This window comes from Sesamum indicum, linkage group LG7 (genome assembly GCF_026168435.1).
Source record: "Sesamum indicum cultivar Baizhima isolate 11 linkage group LG7, ASM2616843v1, whole genome shotgun sequence".
In the NCBI taxonomy this organism is placed as follows: Eukaryota; Viridiplantae; Streptophyta; class Magnoliopsida; order Lamiales; family Pedaliaceae; genus Sesamum; species Sesamum indicum.
In genome coordinates, this window is record NC_142663.1 from 13231832 (window position 1) to 13250656 (window position 18825).

The window sequence follows — 18825 nt, forward strand, 5'->3', positions numbered from 1 at the left end:
CCAATGGCCGTTCAACTCGTGCACTTGCATCATCAACTGTGGATTTACTTGTGAGGTTAATTTCATCTTCGCGGTACTGATATAGAATTGGCAAAGAAGGCTGATTTCATTTGAACGATTAAGTACAGGATGCGCAGCAATTAGGTTTCTTTAACTGGGGTATCCGACCTGATCTTCGTTTTAACCCCAAAAGAAAAGTACAGAAAATAGATTGCATGTGAAATAGATTGCAGAAACGAAGAATGAAAACATGCAGTGCAATTCCAAGCATAACTAGGAGTTAATAATTAATAAATGCGCAATACAGAAAATGCATCTCCCTTTAAATTCAAATTATCAAAGATCCAAAACGAGGGATACGATGAAGGAAAGGGAAGACCCCATTTCATGTCCTCAGCGAACAGGATTTTCCTGTGAAAATACACAAAACTTTTTTGCCAGAAAAAGAGTGCATAAAAAGTCGAGTTTCATGTTCTATAACTAACATCTCTCTCTCATCAGTAAAAGCTCCAAACCTAGAACCTACTTAAAATCTTTTACAGTTCATCATGGCCTTCGTCTTCATCCTCTGTTTTGCCGCCAGGGGCACCACCAGACCTCTGATAGACAGCAGTGATGATCGGATTGCACACTGCTTCTACCTCCTTCAGCTTCTCATCATAATCCTCCTTCTCAGCATTTTGGTTGTCGTCCATCCACTCAAGGGCCTCCTTGGTTGCTGTCTCGATCTTCTCCTTCTCGTCAGCCTCCAATTTGTCTGCGAGCTTGTCTTTGTCGTTAATCTGGTTCCTCATGTTGTAAACGTAGGTTTCCAGGCTGTTGCGGGCGTCGATTCTTTCTTTGACCTTCTTGTCCTCCTCCGCAAATTCCTCAGCTTCCTTGACCATACGCTCAATCTCTTCCTGGCTCAAACGGCCCTTGTCGTTGGTGATTGTGATCTTCTCGGATCGACCAGAGGCTTTGTCTTCGGCCTTGACGTTCAGAATACCATTGGCATCTACCTCGAAGGTAACTTCAATTTGTGGGGTTCCTCTGTTCAAGACAAAAGATTGTAACCAGTCAGGAAAAAGACTTGGAACATAGTTGAAATCTCTAGTGGAATAGGAATACAGGGAGATATGAACCTTGGGGCTGGTGCTATTCCTGTGAGATCAAACTTCCCAAGCAACCTACAGTCCTTTGTAAGACTTCTTTCACCCTCAAAGACCTGTTGAATAGCATGAATTCCATTTTATCTTCATCCAAAAAATTGAAGCTATCTTCATTATTCGGAAATTTCAGGATTCAGATTTTTATACCTGAATTGTGACGGTAGTCTGTTGATCTTGGTAAGTGGTGAAAACTTGGGACTTTTTGGTTGGAATGACGGTGTTTCTTGGAATCAATTTGGTCATAACTCCTCCAACGGTTTCAATACCAAGAGTTAATGGAGCCACATCCAAGAGAAGAATATCTGATGCCAAGAGAGGGTTACTAATTAGTAACGAAAGCTCTAACAATAAAATTTTGAGAAAGGAATATATAAAAATTTTAAATGGCCATTTCAAGAGAGGTTTGGATAGAGCAGTACCTTTGGTTTCGTCACCTCCCTCTCCGCTCAAGATTCCTCCTTGCACGGCAGCACCATAAGCAACTGCCTCATCTGGGTTAACACCCTTGTTGGGCTCCTTACCATCAAAATAGTCCTTCAAAAGCTGTTGAATCTTGGGAATCCTAGTGCTTCCACCCACAAGAACAATTTCATCAATTTGGCGCTTCTCCAAACCGGCATCTTCCATGGCCTTCTTAACAGGACCCATAGTCTTTCTGAACAAATCATTGTTAAGTTCTTCAAAACGAGCTCTTGTAAGGGGTTCAGAGAAATCTACGCCATCAAAGAGGGACTCGATCTCCACTCGGACCTGGTGCTGACTGCTCAGAGATCTCTTAGCACGCTCAGCTTCTCTCCTCAACTTTCCAAGTGCTCTGTTATCCTTACTAATGTCCTTCCCATGCTTCTTCTTGATCAACTTAATGAAGTATTCCATGATCCTCTGATCAAAATCCTCACCTGCAGAGACATGTAATAAGACGAAATTAAGACAAGTGCTTCGGAAGGTATTCAAATTTCTCATAGACCCATGTAACTACTAGAATGGAGATGCTTATGGAATAGTCAGTGCAGTAATTCCTTGCATGTAGCATCTTTAAACCAGTTAAGATCGTTTTGATTAATAAGTTTGCATATTCTACAATTCATGCTTCACATCTTCTGATATTATGAAACAGTCCCTCAGTACGGAGCTACTATTCAGAATTTGTAATCTTGAAAACTACAGATGCAAAACAGCTCAAGAAGTTCAAGAGAGACTTTAGCAAATCAATAGCCTTCCAAAAGATATTGGAAATAAAAATATCACAACATATCATACAGTGCTATTGGGTCTAAATAAACATTAGCAACAGCATTACTGCAAGGTACAATTTGACCAGACAAGGTTAATACATTAATTTGATGCTCGAAAAGAGATTTTGAAAAGCGCTTACCTCCCAAATGAGTGTCTCCATTTGTTGCAAGAACCTCAAAAACACCATTATCAATAGTCAAGATACTGACATCAAATGTTCCACCACCAAGGTCAAAGACAAGAATGTTCTTTTCACCACCTTTCTTATCCAAACCATATGCAATTGCTGCTGCAGTTGGTTCATTAATAATTCTTACAACATTCAAGCCAGCTATTGTGCCAGCATCTTTGGTAGCCTGCCTCTGAGCATCATTAAAATAAGCTACAGAAAAAAAGCAAAAGGAATGAGTAATGCCATAATATTGTCTATCTAAGTAAATGGCTTAGGCACCCAAAAAGTTACCAGGAACAGTAACAACAGCATCCTTAATCTTCTTTCCAAGGTAAGCCTCAGCTGTCTCCTTCATTTTTGTCAAAATCATCGCACTGATCTCTTCAGGACTGAAGACCTTGGTCTCACCATCTTTGATCTTGACCTCAATGTAGGGTTTTCCATCCTTGTTCACAATCTTGTATGGAACGAGCTTCATGTCCCTTTGAACTTCTTTATCCTCAAACCTGTGAAGTAGCATCAGTAAAGATTCATGATAATGATATCAGCCAGTTTATATCATGTAAAGAAAGGATAAGTAGTAGTAATTACTTTCTGCCAATAAGTCTCTTGACGTCAAAGACAGTCCTCTCTGGATTAACAGCTGCCTGGTTCTTTGCAGCTTCTCCAATCAACCTCTCATTGTCGGTGAACCCAACCCATGAAGGGGTGATGCGGTTTCCTTGATCGTTTGCTATGATCTCAACATGTCCATTTTTGTAAACACCAACACATGAATAAGTTGTGCCAAGGTCAATGCCAATAACAGTTCCAACTTTAGCAGCCTCCTCTTTAGCTATGGAAAATGCAAATAAACAACCTGCACCAGAAAATCGATAACCATATAAATACATTACCTTCAATGAACATGAAAAGTTAACATTACTCCTATAATCAAATGGTTGAGACATACAAGTCATCTGCATTTTAATTGCTCCCCATTGAGTTATGGAACATATCACCCAACGAAGGAGACCCTAAATATAATTTCACAACTAAATTGATCGGGGGGGGGGGGGGAACAGGCAGAACTATAAGCAAACTTCATTTCCATTTAGAAACTCTGATATATTCTTGTCGTACTACTCTTGATCTGAGCACTTGGCCGAATTTCATCTATTTAGTAGGCGGATAATCTTTCATTAATTCAAGGAAAAAAATAAAAAAATATTCAAAATTTGTCAAATTCATAGTTTTATTAGCGACTAAAAGACGGTCATAAATCCACAAACACAAATCATATAATGCTAGGGAACAGAAAAGAAGAAAAAGAAATCGGCAGTCTCATTTCATCCTTGACTAATCCTATTCGTAGCAGTAGTTTTAATCAGAACCACAATAAGAAACTGATCTCTCTCCCAACTCCATTTCAAAATATCAGCAGATCTGCAGACAAACTATTACACATGAACTCTGATCCACATTTCTCGTCGAGAAATGAGCAAAAGAGAAAAAGCATTGTTCGCAAATAATAATGCTTAAAAAAATTTCAGCTAAAAACTTCCTGAACAGATCGTTCATTCTCTAGAAAAATGAAACACAAATACTTTACAGAAAACAACAGACTAAAACAAATCAAACAACATACATAAACAATACGCCAAAAAAATCAGCTATAACAAATAATTTCCATAATAAAACCAACGAAATCCTCACCGAGCAAGACGATCCCGAGGACAGTCGAGGATGCGCGCCTCTTCCTCGCACCAGCCATAGCTGCGAAGATCGACAACCAAACACACTCTTCTCTTCTTCTCTATTATGTTATTTTCGTTTTTATATTTTCTTCTTTGCCGCTGCGTATTGAGTTCTGAATCTGAAAAGGGGACGGTGCAAGGGAGGAGTATTATATAGCCACTCCGCTGCAGAGTGAACCCGTCATAGGTGATGACGTGGACCAATCATCTCTCGCGTGTGAATCACTCCTCTCCCTCCGCCTAAATGGGAGCTTTGAATTGTAGAAACCGTGTCACCGGTGCTCACTTGGGCCAATCGCAGAGGTTCACCGTGTCACTAGCGATGACGTGGACCAATCACGATCTTAGCAGGGACATATCAACCAATGGGGTTCTTCTCCCACCTGGGACGATCACTGCCGTAAGTTTTATGATCTAGTTGATTTTTTCATTTTATTCTCTTTCTTCTTTTTTTCTCCTTTTATGATGGATTAACTATTAATAGTTTCTCTAGAAAGTTCGTCAATTTTACCCAAAAAAAAAAAAAAATACATATAACATATTTTCTATATTACACATTTAAAAAAATATATTTTTGACTAAATAGAAATTTAATATATCAAACAAAATTTGAATAATTTACAAAAATTACAAGATATTGATACATATAGATTAAAATGTGGAGTTGATTGGTTATGTAAATAATTTTAAAATATAGCATGTATACATATGTAATAAAAATAAATATATATAATTAAGGGCAATTTACAACAACTTTTTTTTAGATTTGATAAATTACGAATATTCCTCATTTATTTGAAAAATTATTAATACCATCTAATTTTAATGGTCGTCTAACAATTAGTTAATCTCGCTAGTCACCATTAGATTTTCATTCATTTTTTTTATAGTGAACTGACTAAAATGCTCTTGTGAACTAATGATTATAATTTTATTTATTTTTTAATTTTTTATTGACTAAATGGATATTTTTTTAATAATTTCTAAAAAAAATATCCACCCCCATCCAATTTTTATTTAAAAAATATACATAAAAGCATAATTGCAAAATTCATACCTTATCAAAAAAATTACATAATTTCATCCAATATCAGGGGTATTTATAATTTTTCAAAAATAACAAGCGAATATTTATAATTATATCAAACTTTAAAAAAATATCATTATAGTTTACCCTATAATTAAAATAGATTGATTACCCGTATTTGTAAGATTCAAGCCCACGGCTTCTTATTTGTGACCCTCTTTACTATACCTCTCTCTTTTCCCTCATTACATTTTTATCTTCTTCATTCCAATTTATCCCTTTGGTCTATTACTTAAAATAATTACTTTAATTTTATGAAAAATTAATTAAATTCATAATTAAAAAAAGTACATCGAATTTCTCAATTATCTTTTAATTGCTTTGTAATAATATTGCATAGTAAAAAAAAAAGAATAATATAAATTATTAAATTATTAGGAGCATGAAAATTTATTCGATCAAATTTTTGAATTAAAATAATTCAAACAAGCTCTTCTTCGGCTTGCGGCTTCCTCATGGGATGTTGCCATTCCGTTTTGGACCGACTTAGAGTTGGCAATGGAATGGGTTGAACATTTCATTTTAAGAAAACTTGGACTTGGTTTGAATATCCCCGTCAAATATTTTTAATTCGTATCCATATCATTTTGACCAAACTCAATTAATTATTTAAAATTATTATTTTCAAATTATAAAATAATAAATTTCTTCTTTAAATAGATTAGTTGACATTATTGATATGAATCATAAAAAATTGAGTGTTAATGGTTTATGATGGATCAATTCATGTGATTTTGATCATATTGTTGTTTTAAATCTAGTGGGCATAACCACAACATATTTATTAGTTATTAGCAAAAAAAGAAAAACGAAAATAAACTAAACTCGTCTAAATATGACAAATGAAAGAAAAAAGGAGTGGGGAGAAGGTTCATCAGGTGGACCCCACACACTTTAGCGCTGTAGTCAGCGCAGCAGCCAATAATCTCCCAACTTCATTCATTTTAAAATTTAAATAAATAATATAAAAGAGAGAAAGAAAATGATTATTGCAGATAAATGAGATTTGGACAATTCAAGTCCAGCTCTACATCCGCTCTTTCTCCCTCTAAGCAAACGCACACATTCATACACTTCCTCTCTCTAGAAGCTCTCGGTTTAGGGTTTTCGCAGGCGCCGCTTTAGGATTTATTCGATCGCGGGGAGAATTCTTTCGTCACTTGCTCTCGCTCCTCAGCTTCTTTCCCCAGGTAATTTCGATTTAATAGCTATGAGTTTTGTAATTTCCTTTCCCTTTTTCTTTTTTTTGGTTATTGAGCGTTTGAGTGTGCACTTTTTGTTGCTATAAAGTGAAGCCTAGAGTAACTGGAGGATTGCTGGATCCACTTATTGGCTTGATCCGACTAATTATCCAGTATTTGAGCTGAAAAATTGATTATCGATTGTGTTACTTGGTAAATGTGAAATTTATAATTTTTTAAGTTCTAGAGTTCATATCGATAGATCGGATTCCTCTGCTTGTTCTTTTTTGTAAATTTACCAGCAGTTGGAATTTTGGTGTACGGTCGATTCTTTTTTGTTTTTTTCCCCTGGCTGAATTCATGTGTGTTCCTATTGCTATTTTGGTTGATTCTTAATGTGACTACGTGAAATGATAAGTGGTGGTAGCACTTTAATCTTTTCTTGTTCGTGTTGGATTAGACCACAATTAAGTCTTTAGTTTGATGGGTGAAGCTGTTGATTTACTTAAATTTAGGAAGTTTAAATTTGAACCTGTTTTGTTTTGGTTCTATTTATTGCATTACGCTGGGTGCGACATTGGAGACCAATGTACTGTTTTTCCACTTGTCAACACTTTTATGCAATGATGCATACTGATTGGGTGATAAATGGATTTGTTGTCTTTACGTAGTAAAATTGCGAATGTATTCGGTTCTCTTAGCTGTCAAAGTGGCATCCTTGTGTTACTTTGTCGTATGCGTGTACAAGTTGACTGTGGGCTTCCTGATTTTAGGGCTGCTCCAAAAAGGAATTACTGTCTGTCAGATTATTTTGCTGCCACTGCCACATTCACTAATATTTTGGATATGCAGTCTAATTATTTTCTTATTATGACTTGGTTCCTACAAAGTATTCATTTCTTTTTCTCATTAATGAATTCGAAATGCATCATTTCTTTCTTGAATCCTCATTTTGCAACTGGAATTATGTTTTGTAAAAGATGACTGCTTTACCATTTACTTCATTCTTTGATGTGTGATGTCATCCAGTGCTGACTTTTCACTTAGGTGCCTAATCATGGTAATTTGGTCTACATGTTGATATTGGCAGAGAGAATATATCTATGGATGTCACGGAGGTCCTTTTAAGTGCCCAAGTCGTTGATTCAACAATAAGGAAGCATGCGGAAGAAACTTTAAAGCAGTTTCAGGAGCAAAATTTTCCTGGTTTCTTGATATCCCTTTCCGGGGAGCTTGCTAATGAGGAGAAGCCTGTTGAAAGCCGTAAACTAGCGGGTTTGATTCTTAAAAATCGTTTGGATGCCAAGGAACAGCACAGAAAGTATGAGCTTGTGCAAAGATGGTTATCACTAGATGTTGCTGTGAAGAGCCAGATCAAGGCATGCTTGTTACAGACGCTTTCCTCTGCTTCACCTGATGCTAGGTCAACTGCATCACAAGTCATTGCAAAGGTTGCAGGCATTGAACTGCCACAGAAGCAGTGGCCGGAGCTCATAGGTTCCCTCCTGTCTAACGTTCACCAGGTCCCACCTCATGTTAAGCAAGCTACCCTTGAAACACTGGGTTACTTGTGTGAAGAAGTTGTTCCAGAAGTTGTTGACCAGGATCAAGTGAATAAGATACTTACGGCTGTGGTTCAAGGCATGAATGCTAATGAAGGTAATATAGAAGTTCGGCTTGCCGCCACCCGAGCCTTGTATAATGCCCTTGGATTTGCCCAGGCTAACTTTTCCAATGATATGGAGCGTGACTACATAATGAGAGTTGTTTGTGAGGCCACACTCTCACCAGAGGTTAAAATTCGGCAGGCTGCATTTGAGTGTTTGGTCTCAATTGGCTCAACATATTATGACAAATTAGCTCCATACATTCAAGACATTTTCAACATCACATCCAAAGCTGTCCGAGAAGATGAGGAGCCGGTGGCTCTTCAGGCAATTGAATTTTGGAGCTCAATATGTGATGAGGAGATAGATATTTTAGAGGAGTATGGAGGTGATTTTACAGCAGATTCTGATGTTCCTTGCTATTATTTTATCAAGCAGGCCCTACCTGCACTTGTTCCTATGTTATTGGAGACACTTCTTAAGCAAGAAGAAGATCAGGATCAAGATGAAGGTGCTTGGAATCTTGCAATGGCTGGTGGAACTTGTCTTGGTTTGGTAGCGCGAACAGTTGGGGATGATATTGTACCACTTGTAATGCCATTTATTCAAGAAAATATAACAAAATCTGATTGGAGGCAGAGAGAAGCTGCCACTTATGCATTTGGTTCCATATTGGAAGGTCCTTCACCTGACAAATTAACTCCTATTGTCAATGTTGCTCTAAGTTTCATGCTCACTGCTTTGACTAATGATCCAAGCAGCCATGTAAAGGACACAACAGCTTGGACCCTGGGAAGAATATTCGAATTTCTTCATGGGTCAACTGTGGAGACTCCCATTATTACACCCGCAAATTGTCAACAGATTATCACTGTTCTCCTCCAGAGCATGACAGATGCTCCAAATGTGGCCGAGAAAGCCTGTGGTGCTCTCTATTTCCTAGCACAAGGTTACGAGGATGTGGGCTCCACGTCGCCCTTGACGCCTTATTTCCAACAAATTGTGCAGTCCCTTATTGATGTCACTCGCAGAGAAGATGCAGGGGAGTCACGGCTTAGAACAGCTGCCTATGAGACCCTAAATGAGGTAGTAAGGTCCTCTACTGATGAAACCGCCCGCTTAGTGGTGGAGCTTGTTCAAGTCATCATGGCTGAGCTCCACAGCACTCTTGAGACACAGAAGCTTTCATCTGATGAGAGAGAGAAGCAGAATGAATTGCAAGGCCTTCTTTGCGGATGCTTACAGGTTATCATCCAGAAATTGGGGGCATCGGAGCCCACTAAGTATGCCTTCATGCAGTATGCAGATCAGGTTATGACTCTTTTCCTACGGGTTTTTGCATGTAGAAGTGCGACCGTCCATGAGGAAGCGATGCTTGCCATTGGTGCTCTTGCCTATGTGGCAGGTCCTAGTTTTGCAAAGTACATGCCGGACTTTTACAAGTATCTGGAGATGGGTCTTCAGAATTTCGAGGAATACCAAGTTTGTGCAGTAACTGTTGGGGTTGTGGGGGATATCTGCAGGGCATTGGAGGATAAGATTCTGCCTTACTGTGATGGAATAATGACCCTGCTTCTGAAAGACTTGTCAAGCAACCAGTTGCATCGGTCTGTCAAACCTCCAATCTTTTCATGCTTTGGTGACATAGCACTAGCTATTGGAGAGAATTTTGAGAAGTATTTGATGTATGCTATGCCCATGCTGCAGAGTGCTGCGGAGTTGTCTGTGCACACATCAGGTGCTGATGATGAAATGATAGAATACACTAATCTTTTAAGGAATGGAATATTGGAAGCATATTCTGGGATATTTCAGGGCTTCAAGAACTCTCCTAAAACCCAACTCCTGATTCCGTATGCACCTCACATCCTGCAATTCCTGGATAGCATGTACATGGAGAAAGATATGTGAGTACACTCTTATCTTATTGATGCATTTTGTATCTAGGTGTACCTCTTCTTTAAATATGTTCTCTGATTATTTGTGTATCTGTCCACAGGGATGATGTTGTGATGAAAACTGCTATAGGCGTCCTTGGAGATCTAGCGGATACCCTAGGAAGTAATGCTGGTGCTCTTATCCAGCAGTCTCTGTCAAGCAAAGACTTTTTAAATGAATGCTTGTCTTCAGAGGACCATTTGATCAAAGAATCTGCTGAGTGGGCGAGGTTGGCCATTAGTCGAGCCATATCTGTTTGAGGTGCAGTTGGTCCAGTCTGTGCATATTACTTTACCTGCATGCATATGGTTGTGTCGGGTCAGGGTCCAGTTTGGACATTAACTCATGTCATGTTCACAAACAAAAGAAGCCTTTTTACTTCTTTTGTACTAACTCATGCATCAGCATCATGGAGTTGGGTTCCTGTCTTTTGCCATGGGGGGTTTGGGGACATTTGCAGTGGCAGCTTCTTAGAAATTTTCTGAAGGACTGAGAAATTGATGTGTCATTTATGGTGAGCGGGTGCTGAGTCGAAGGTGGTCATTGATGTGCTGAATGGACAAATCATGCTGAATGTGTGATGCTTGGCTGGTGTTTTTTGACAAGGTGAGCCCCCATGTCATCCTGGTGTTGCCTGCTCGTCGGGTAGTAATGCGGCCCGTACCAGTGCAACAAATTCGGTTTCCACTATACTTGAAGCCAGCCAACTCACCAGCTTTTAATTTTCCTCATATTTAAAATTTTCTTTGTTACTATACAATTTTTTTTTCTTTTTAATATAATATCCAGGTCGGTCTGTGTCATGCATTCATCCAAACATTCTATATTATCAGAGTCGGGTTTTGCATATAATCTCATTCATCACTTGAATTAGCATTCACATGGGGTGCTGCCATCCTATTCTAGTTAGCTAGGACATTTCATTTGCACTTTCGGTTCTTCAGTTATCAAATAGGTGTTTCACAGGCCATTTACAATCCTGGAGAACTTGCTTGCTGCTCTTTCCTGCTGTAAAAGTAGAGGTTCCTTTTATTTATTTTTTCCCCTTCTCAATCTTGCTTTTGAAAATGTAATCTATTTTATTTCATAGCTCCAAGTGTGGATGTCATGAAATTGCGATGACATAGAAAGGATTGAGAATGTGATCGAAGGATCTAAGGCATTGTATTCGTGGTCTTGCCTTGTAGTTTTCATCTCTCAAGGGATACATAATCTATAGTTGTATGGATTTTTGTATTTTGGTCTTGTATCATGTCTCTACTTTATACCTTCCTATTGTAAAGCTTGCTGATTAGTGGTGGTGATTGTGGCCCCAATACACTCTGGTTGGGAGTGTGAAATGCTGTCCAAATCCAAGTTTATGTTGCATTTGAATTTTCTGAGTAAGTTGTTACCCTGAATAAGTTGTCAAAGACTTGTTCTGGTGTAAGTTTGCATATGTACTAGTTTAGTTTTGCTCGACTTGGAGAGGGAGAGCACCTATAGAGATTCAAATCGGTTGTACTTGCATAGTGGCTTTATATGTTTGAGTGTGGAGTCTGCAGAGAAGCTGGGGTGGTTCAGGACGATCCTGTTCCCGTATTGTGCAGATGATGTTGGGTGCGTTATGAACTGATCGGTCCTGGTCCCGGTCTCTGAAATTGCGGATAATTTTCCCAAGTATACAATACATTATTTCATAGTCAGCAAATTGTTCATAGTGGGCGAACTTCAACTAACAGAATGTCCGGTAGAACTCCAACAGAACAGTATGTGAACACTAGTTTAGCGACCTCAACTCCAATTCAACGCACTTTGTCGCCTTTCAAACTGAATAATTTCTCCTATTGCATTCACTATTTCCTATTGCATAATTCTCCACTTTTATGTGCACTTCAATTTCATTCATTGCCAAATTTGTGCACTTTTAAGTGGCACCAAAAGTTTCATGTACAATGTATTTGTTAGTTGTTTAAAATTTGATTTAATGGAGTCAGAGTTTCTCAAGATAGCATTTCTCGTTACAGAGACTATGAGGATCTTTTGGGACAGCCCACAGGGCTTTGCCTCAAAATTTGCAGTCAGATCTGGAGTTCAAACTTAGGTAAGGGTTTGACAAAGTGTTTTTATATCTGTCGACAACATCAAAGCATTTAAGGAAAACCCAGGTTCTAATTTTTGTTCTACATTAAACTTAATAATAATAACAATAATAGAAGACAAGTCTGTGCTTGTGAATTATTTTCCATATTATTTGTCTATATATGTAGTTGCTTATGAGATACTTTTTGAAATATATATTTTAAATACATTTTACTACAGGGAAAAACATGGATCATAAAGACTGTAATAATTATATTTGTACTTTTTTATTTGTTTTTTTATATATCACAAATTTATTATTATTATTTATTAATATACTATAACACCCCCCCCCCCAAAAAAAAAAAAAACCAGAAAAGAAAAGAAATGGGGGAAAAAGGGGGGAAATCCGCATTGAAGTTATTTGTAGAGCACTATCCACTGCCGTCCCCTGCAAAATTGTGGAAAGGTGACAAGTCAATTTGTTGCACTAACATTTTGAGAAAATCAGAAGCTCTTTTTTCACTATGTTAATAATTTGAACTTTTTTACATGGTCTTTGAGACTTTCAATTGTTTTTCTTTTTTCATTACCTGTTATTTCATAGTGGAGGGGAATATGATGATGTTCAACATACGTCAGTACTCTTACTCGATATTGTCTTCAACACCATGTTAAATGATCATTTAATCTAAAAAATCAAATTAACACATAAGATAGCGCAATAAAACAATGTGAAGAGTATATTTTTTCCTTTTTGTTTTTTTTCTCGTGAGGTGTCTTCAAGCCCACTAGACTTGAGACTAATCCCACTCACGATTTGTGGCTGTCATAGGCATGAGGGAACTTTGCATAGATAGGTTGGAACACAAGATTTCCTGCTAAATAAATCGACCCTACAAATATGAACACAATGCAACCTCATACCATTTTGTCAACCCCTGGGGAGATTAACATTTACCACACACTATTAAATGTATCACTCCTTTATGATATGTATGCTGGGCATGAGATAATTAGAAAAGAAAGTGAAAGCTAAAAGCCAAGAAGAAAAGCAGCAAGTGCTTTGCTTTGACTACCCATGCAAATTGAATTTTTTGTATTGTGTCCACATGCAGACATCCACTGTTTCTTCAAATGTTGATGTAACATTCATGACATGTTGTGTGCAGTTGACTTATTACACTCATCTGCTAATGCATCTCATCATCATTGTACCACCAGCTATTGGGTGCATATGATCTCTCATCCCCATTTCTGCTCTTATAAAGCCAGCTTCCCACCTTGAACAAACCATAGCTTTGATGAGCCTAAACAGGCCTCTAACTAAACTCACAAATAGCCATGAATCCAAGAATGAGGTGTTCTCTTCTAGTTTTCATCTTAGTTGTTGCTTTCTTTGGATGGACTACTGATCAGTGCATTGGCCTCCGAGTGAATCCTCTCCGCTCGTTTTACAAGGTAGGTTGGCGATTGGTCATTCTATTTAAATTATGCACCAACCATACTGCAAATATAATGCACTTGTCATGTGATTAGTTTTTGATTTGACTGGATTTGGTTCAGGCTAATTTCTCCTAGAATGGGTAGGAGAAGCTATAGATTGTGATGTACTAATATGTTAAAGTGTGATGATAGAAATAGCATCATGTTCTTTTGCGAGTAACAACATTGTTTTTATGCATATTTTTGCGACTAACATGAAAGACCACTGTCGATTCTGCTAATGTTCGATGTATATTTTTAATAGGGAGGAATCGAGGGAAATTCAAGAAAGCTCTTGGGGATTGAAGTAGTGTTAGATTACGACTACGCGGGCCCTAACCCTAAGCATGATCCAAGAGGGAAGAGAGGAGGTGGTGGAAGCAAAAGCCCATGACACTATCAAGTTTAGCCTTCTATGTGCAGACAAAGTTTTGTATTGCGTACATTAGATTCTTTTCATGAGTTTTTATGCCGATAGTGTAAGATCTTTGTTGTTGATAGAGAAAGAATTGCTCGTAAGTAATGTATTGAGCCTTATTGTTGGATGTCGAATTCTGGCACAATGGTGGGCGATAAATCCAATGGTTTTGGATGGAAACAGTCAGCGCGGCCAAAAACTTCACTGTTATAGGGGTTAATAGACGTCAGGGTTATATACCAAGCATCATATGGGGTTCAGACAATGGGACGTGTTTATTCAGTGAAAAAATGATGCCACCATGGACCTAAATAGCAGTGCACTAGTTTACCACAAAAAGGTGCAGTCCCATCTACTGTCTGAATCCATTTTGCTATCTAATAAGGATTCAGAAATCAACATGCCATTGATGCTAAAACTCCAAGGCTCCTGCTCATCATTGTTGTAAGAAAATAAGCATGGAAATGGCTGTCTTCCAATTCCCAGTCCATAGACAACTTTCCTAAAGACAACCTTCAAGTCATAAACATGTCTTTTACACTGAGAACTGGTCGATGAATAGGAAAAACATGGTATTAATCTGTCAGTTTCTTGATTGTTCTTAGATGTAATAACTACTCAGATAAGTGAAGCTTGAATTTACAGAACACAAGAAAAACAAGTGATTGTTCTGTTCGCTCGTGATAGTATGTACAAATAGTCTGGTCTCATGTTCATAATGAGAGCAAAGTCGACATCCATATTGCAAGCGAGACTAAACTGATTGTAGCCATGGCTTGTCCCAATTCATACACAACATTTTGTTTCTCCACGGGTAAATTTCGCCAGTCCGTTTGTCTGTCACACATAATATAAACACAAGAACAAATACTTAGTATAATACAAAGGTCTGTAAAACTTTGGTTGTAATGATAAAAAGGTTGCATTGTTAACAATGGAATTTATCTTAAAAAAACTAGGACTAGCTGCAGAAATATGGCTATGCAAATGATAATAAAAGAGAGTGATACCCGAGGTCAGCAATGACAATGCTAATGTTGTCTTGTGAACGTCGATTCTGCAACACAAAATTTGTTTTAAGACAAGTCAATAATGTTCTCATCTTAGGTGTGGAAAATGGAAAATATGAAGTTTTCCGTGGTTCATTACCAGAGCCATCTGGGCAAGAGCTTCTGAAGCCATCTGCCGAAAAGGAGAAACTACAGTCATTTCTGCTTGTTTAGGGAACAACATTAGTTATTGAGCTATGGTTCTTTATTTACCTGAACATCTCCATGTTGTCGAAGTTGATTTCTAATGAAATTAATTGCATCCGAGCTGATATAATGATAAAAGTTCTTATAAGATAATACTGTTGAAGACAAGCAGTAAACATCCTTGAAGTTTAGGCATATGACAAAGAATCCTTCAATTTTGACAAATTACATTGCAGTCAGTGCAGTAATGTTTTACATTATAAATTCATCCTCCAAGACCAAATGGTCAGGAGGAATCTGCAATCTATGGTACGAGTAGGAGGTGCTAGTGTAATTCTTCAAACTTGATGGATTTTTTTGTAATGTGTTGAAATTTCAGGGGTGTCTACATATTTATCCATAGATTTTACCTGTTCACGTAATCCCACAATCCATCAGAAGCTAATACTATAAACTCAGCATCCGATCCAAGCTCTACTTGAAAAACATCAGGCAACGCAGTTACAAAATCTCCTTTCAGTTGTATGCTGAAAAATATAGGAAATTAGACTTGTTTACTTCAAAGTAATACTAGTAAGTATCGTAACAGGAAATGAAACGCAATGGTATAGCTATTTATACCGAGAAGCGAATTTTTCCGACCACCGCCCTTCCTCAACTCCTTTTCTCAGCATCCTTCAATGAAAACAAACTACGTTAACATACGAAAAAGTAGTGATAGATACAAATACACAAGTGAAAGACGAAATTGCTTACTCGTTCTTCTTGGTCTTAAACCGCATGTCGCCAAAAGAACGGGACACAGAGATATCTCCGCAAATCCTTCCATTGACAATCTGCAGACATGTAACATTGTGAAATGAAATCTATGTGTACTGGAAAAATATTATGACATCATCAGGAAACTGAATAGAAGGCTCATAGAGTTCAACTTTTGAAGAGGCATTTAAGAGAAATTGACTTTAAGTGAGGGAAAAAGGCATAGCAAAACACACCCATCCTCCCGCCTCTCTGATTCGTCTGATTTCTTGTAGAGAAACTTTGTTGTTCCCATAGGGCCGGTGAGAATCAGTCAAGATTTCAGCTTTTCCAGACCGTGAGAGCACCTGCATTGCCGAAGTAAAATACAGATATAGTTTATCCACTATTACACGGTCCAATCATGAAAATTGTGAAAATCAAGTGTTGTAAGCATACCAGGCAAGAGTCGCCAACATGAGAAATAAACAGCATGTCATTCCGGATGAAAATAGCAGTAGCTGTTGAACCAGACTCGTCCCCTTCACCGTTCGTCTCAAGCCTTTTACAAAATAAAACCTTCAATACAATCACATAGCATATATAATCATATTGAGACTACGTAGATGTTTGGATTACACAGATGCTCTTCTAGAGAGAACGGGTACAAATCTGTTACCGTTTCAAGAGTTTTGCATCAGCATTTTCAAAAGCCTCTTGCAGCGCTTGCTTTATTGCTTTGACATCCTTCCCCTTCAAGAGCCGCCCATCTTGTAACGCTGCAACACATTCTCTGTATAGTTCTTCCCTGCAGTAAAGAAAACCAGTCAAGCAATCTCACCATACACTAGTTTAAGTAGCTGATAATAAAGTAGGACTATAATTAATGGAACTTCAAGAACACAGTGCACGATGGACCTCGCAGTTGATAATAGCCTAAGCGAACTCACTAATTCTCAGACACAAAGACTTTATGTTGAAGTAATTAGTCGTACCAATATACATAACAAACAACAAATTTTGACAAAAAATGAAAAACGGGCACCAGCTAGACTCGTCTTACCCCCACGCTTTTGCATTTGAACAAATAATCAGCACACAGAAATCAGCCCTGTAACTTCTTACAGAGGCAGCATTAACAAATGTAAAACACATGGTTGGAAACACTAAGTTATGTGTTGGAGCACAGAGTTTGACCATACGTTCTACTTCAGCCAACTTGGGATACACTTTTTTGCAAGAAGTAAATCTGTAATTTTACAATACTTTACAAGCGTCCAAAATTATACAGTGTTAATAAAGAAAGATGAGATGAACAGTATATAAAAGTTCATCTTCTGAACCACGCAGTGTCTTCTTGTATTTAGCTCTCTTTTCTTAATTTCCAAACATATTTCATTCCATCTTGTGATCTTCTAACATCATGCCCTATTAGCCCGCAATCCAGACAACTACAAGAAAAACGAAAGCACAAAAAAATCATTATTTTTTCATCAAACCTGAGGAACTCAACAGATGAAAATCCAGCATGGCCATCGAAAACTGCAGCAAAGGAAAATCCATCAAGCGCATCAGATTGAACAATCACAACATCATCCTCCATCTCTTCGCGGGCTCCTTTCAGCTTAACCGACCCCCATCTGATCCCGGAAACACCCGCCAACGAAGCCGGTGCATCTATCGCAATAGCAGAGCAAAATACTCTTCCCTCTCCACCCTTTACTACGACGTTCTTCGAAGAAGCCTTATTACAAACATAATTGCAGCAAATATTGTTCAACAAAAACTTCTGCAGCTGTGGACTACAGAGGGCCATTACTCGGTGCAAAATCAAAAGGGTTTCAAGAATTGAATGAAAACACTGTTGTGACTTGTTGTTGATCCCTCAGAGGATATTTTGATTGGTTGAGGTTTAGTTAAGGATGATGGAGGGGAAGTGAAGGCCAGACAGTCCTCTAACTGAATTAACGGCTTGGATTTCTTTCGTCTGTCACACTTAGCTTACCACTACCACAAATATATTTATTTTTTTAAAAAGGAAGAAAAATAGTAGAAAAACATAAATGATGATATTAAATTATAATTATCTTTATTTTATCACTATAATAACTTTTGTAAGTTTAAATAGTAACGAAATTTAAGAGAAAAAATGCAAGCAATCCCTTATGATATTGCAAATGAGTAAATTACCTTTTATATAAAAAAAAATAATAATTTATCTCTCTATATTTCTAAAATACAATAATTTACCTCCTTATATTTTTTATATACGTCAATGCCAATTTGGTGAATGATTTGTACATTTTGTCTGTCCATCTCACTCCATAATTGTTTTCTCAGTTTTAAGGTAATTATTGTCATTCAATCCAAAATACCTAAGTATCAAAATAATATTAATAATTAAAAAAGAATTTAAATAATCAGTAATTACAACCTCTTGAACACAAAGCAAGAATCATACCTTGTACTAATAAGGTCCCGTAAATAAGTTTGATGTCATATATTCGAGTTCTACAAAATATGTGTAATCTGTCAAATTTTACGTGGGCTTATAATTTTATTGTAATCTATTGTTTATGTTCCACAAGTTAGTTTCTTTGCAATTTTAGTCCCATTATCACATTGCATCCCGAACTCTAAAAAATTTGAAATTTTAATTCCAAGTCTTATAATTCTGTTAAGTTTTTTATGGAAACAATCTTAATTCCTCTAAAGACTTAGAACTTGTACCATGCACGTGCTGTTACCGTCGAATTAAGGTTTGAGATCAAAATTATAATTTTTTTTTGGAGTTGTAGGATGCAACGTAGTGAATTAAA

The 18825-nt window shown here is 37.5% G+C and overlaps 3 protein-coding genes across 6 annotated transcripts; 1 reads left to right on the top strand and 2 right to left on the bottom strand.

Annotated features, from left to right (window-relative positions):
- Positions 1 to 302: 302 nt before the first annotated feature.
- LOC105166756 (luminal-binding protein 5) lies at positions 303 to 4428 on the bottom strand. The gene is made up of 8 exons (XM_011086225.3): positions 4255 to 4428; positions 3151 to 3418; positions 2851 to 3065; positions 2527 to 2769; positions 1571 to 2050; positions 1299 to 1453; positions 1125 to 1207; positions 303 to 1032 (listed from the first exon to the last, which is right to left on the bottom strand). Exons 1-8 carry the CDS (start codon positions 4310 to 4312, stop codon positions 537 to 539), a joined length of 1998 nt encoding a protein of 665 aa, XP_011084527.1. The 5' UTR covers positions 4313 to 4428; the 3' UTR covers positions 303 to 536.
- Positions 4429 to 6368: 1940 nt separating this feature from the next.
- LOC105166755 (importin subunit beta-1) lies at positions 6369 to 11353 on the top strand. 3 transcript variants are annotated; one of them, XM_011086224.3, is made up of 3 exons: positions 6369 to 6572; positions 7654 to 9777; positions 9878 to 10067. In XM_011086224.3, the coding sequence occupies exons 2-3, from the start codon at positions 7667 to 7669 to the stop codon at positions 9924 to 9926; spliced, it is 2160 nt and encodes a 719-aa protein (XP_011084526.1). In that variant the 5' UTR covers positions 6369 to 6572; positions 7654 to 7666; the 3' UTR covers positions 9927 to 10067. The 3 variants fall into 3 exon arrangements, with proteins under 3 accessions (XP_011084526.1, XP_011084525.1, XP_011084524.1); XM_011086223.3 differs by adding an exon at positions 10170 to 11353 and having other exon boundaries at positions 6371 to 6572; positions 7611 to 10077; XM_011086222.3 differs by adding an exon at positions 10170 to 11353 and having other exon boundaries at positions 6371 to 6572; positions 7654 to 10077.
- Positions 11354 to 14541: 3188 nt separating this feature from the next.
- Positions 14542 to 17984, bottom strand: TAP38 (thylakoid-associated phosphatase 38). Of its 2 annotated transcripts, XM_011086219.3 has the most exons (11): positions 17506 to 17980; positions 16686 to 16814; positions 16466 to 16568; positions 16264 to 16374; positions 16025 to 16104; positions 15890 to 15943; positions 15679 to 15795; positions 15335 to 15389; positions 15222 to 15254; positions 15083 to 15129; positions 14542 to 14909 (listed from the first exon to the last, which is right to left on the bottom strand). In XM_011086219.3, the coding sequence occupies exons 1-11, from the start codon at positions 17820 to 17822 to the stop codon at positions 14786 to 14788; spliced, it is 1170 nt and encodes a 389-aa protein (XP_011084521.1). In that variant the 5' UTR covers positions 17823 to 17980; the 3' UTR covers positions 14542 to 14785. The 2 variants fall into 2 exon arrangements, with proteins under 2 accessions (XP_011084521.1, XP_020550886.1); XM_020695227.2 differs by lacking the exon at positions 15335 to 15389 and having other exon boundaries at positions 15222 to 15283; positions 17506 to 17984.
- Positions 17985 to 18825: the final 841 nt, after the last annotated feature.

Bases quoted from the DNA above. Each gene is read 5' to 3' on its own strand.
- TAP38 (XM_011086219.3), bottom strand. From the start codon at position 17,822: ATGGCCCTCTGTAGTCCACAGCTGCAGAAGTTTTTGTTGAACAATATT. The intron at 15,944-16,024 runs GTAAGCAATTTC...TTTTCATTGAAG, and splicing joins TTTAAGACCAAGAAGAACGA to GATGCTGAGAAAAGGAGTTG. The intron at 14,910-15,082 runs GTATCACTCTCT...TATGTGTGACAG, and splicing joins ATTGTCATTGCTGACCTCGG to ACAAACGGACTGGCGAAATT.
- LOC105166755 (XM_011086223.3), top strand. From the start codon at position 7,667: ATGGATGTCACGGAGGTCCTTTTAAGTGCCCAAGTCGTTGATTCAACA. The intron at 10,078-10,169 runs GTGAGTACACTC...ATCTGTCCACAG, and splicing joins ATGTACATGGAGAAAGATAT to GGATGATGTTGTGATGAAAA.
- LOC105166756 (XM_011086225.3), bottom strand. From the start codon at position 4,312: ATGGCTGGTGCGAGGAAGAGGCGCGCATCCTCGACTGTCCTCGGGATC. The intron at 2,770-2,850 runs GTAACTTTTTGG...TTTTTTCTGTAG, and splicing joins TGCTGTTGTTACTGTTCCTG to CTTATTTTAATGATGCTCAG. The intron at 1,208-1,298 runs GTATAAAAATCT...GCTATTCAACAG, and splicing joins AGACTACCGTCACAATTCAG to GTCTTTGAGGGTGAAAGAAG.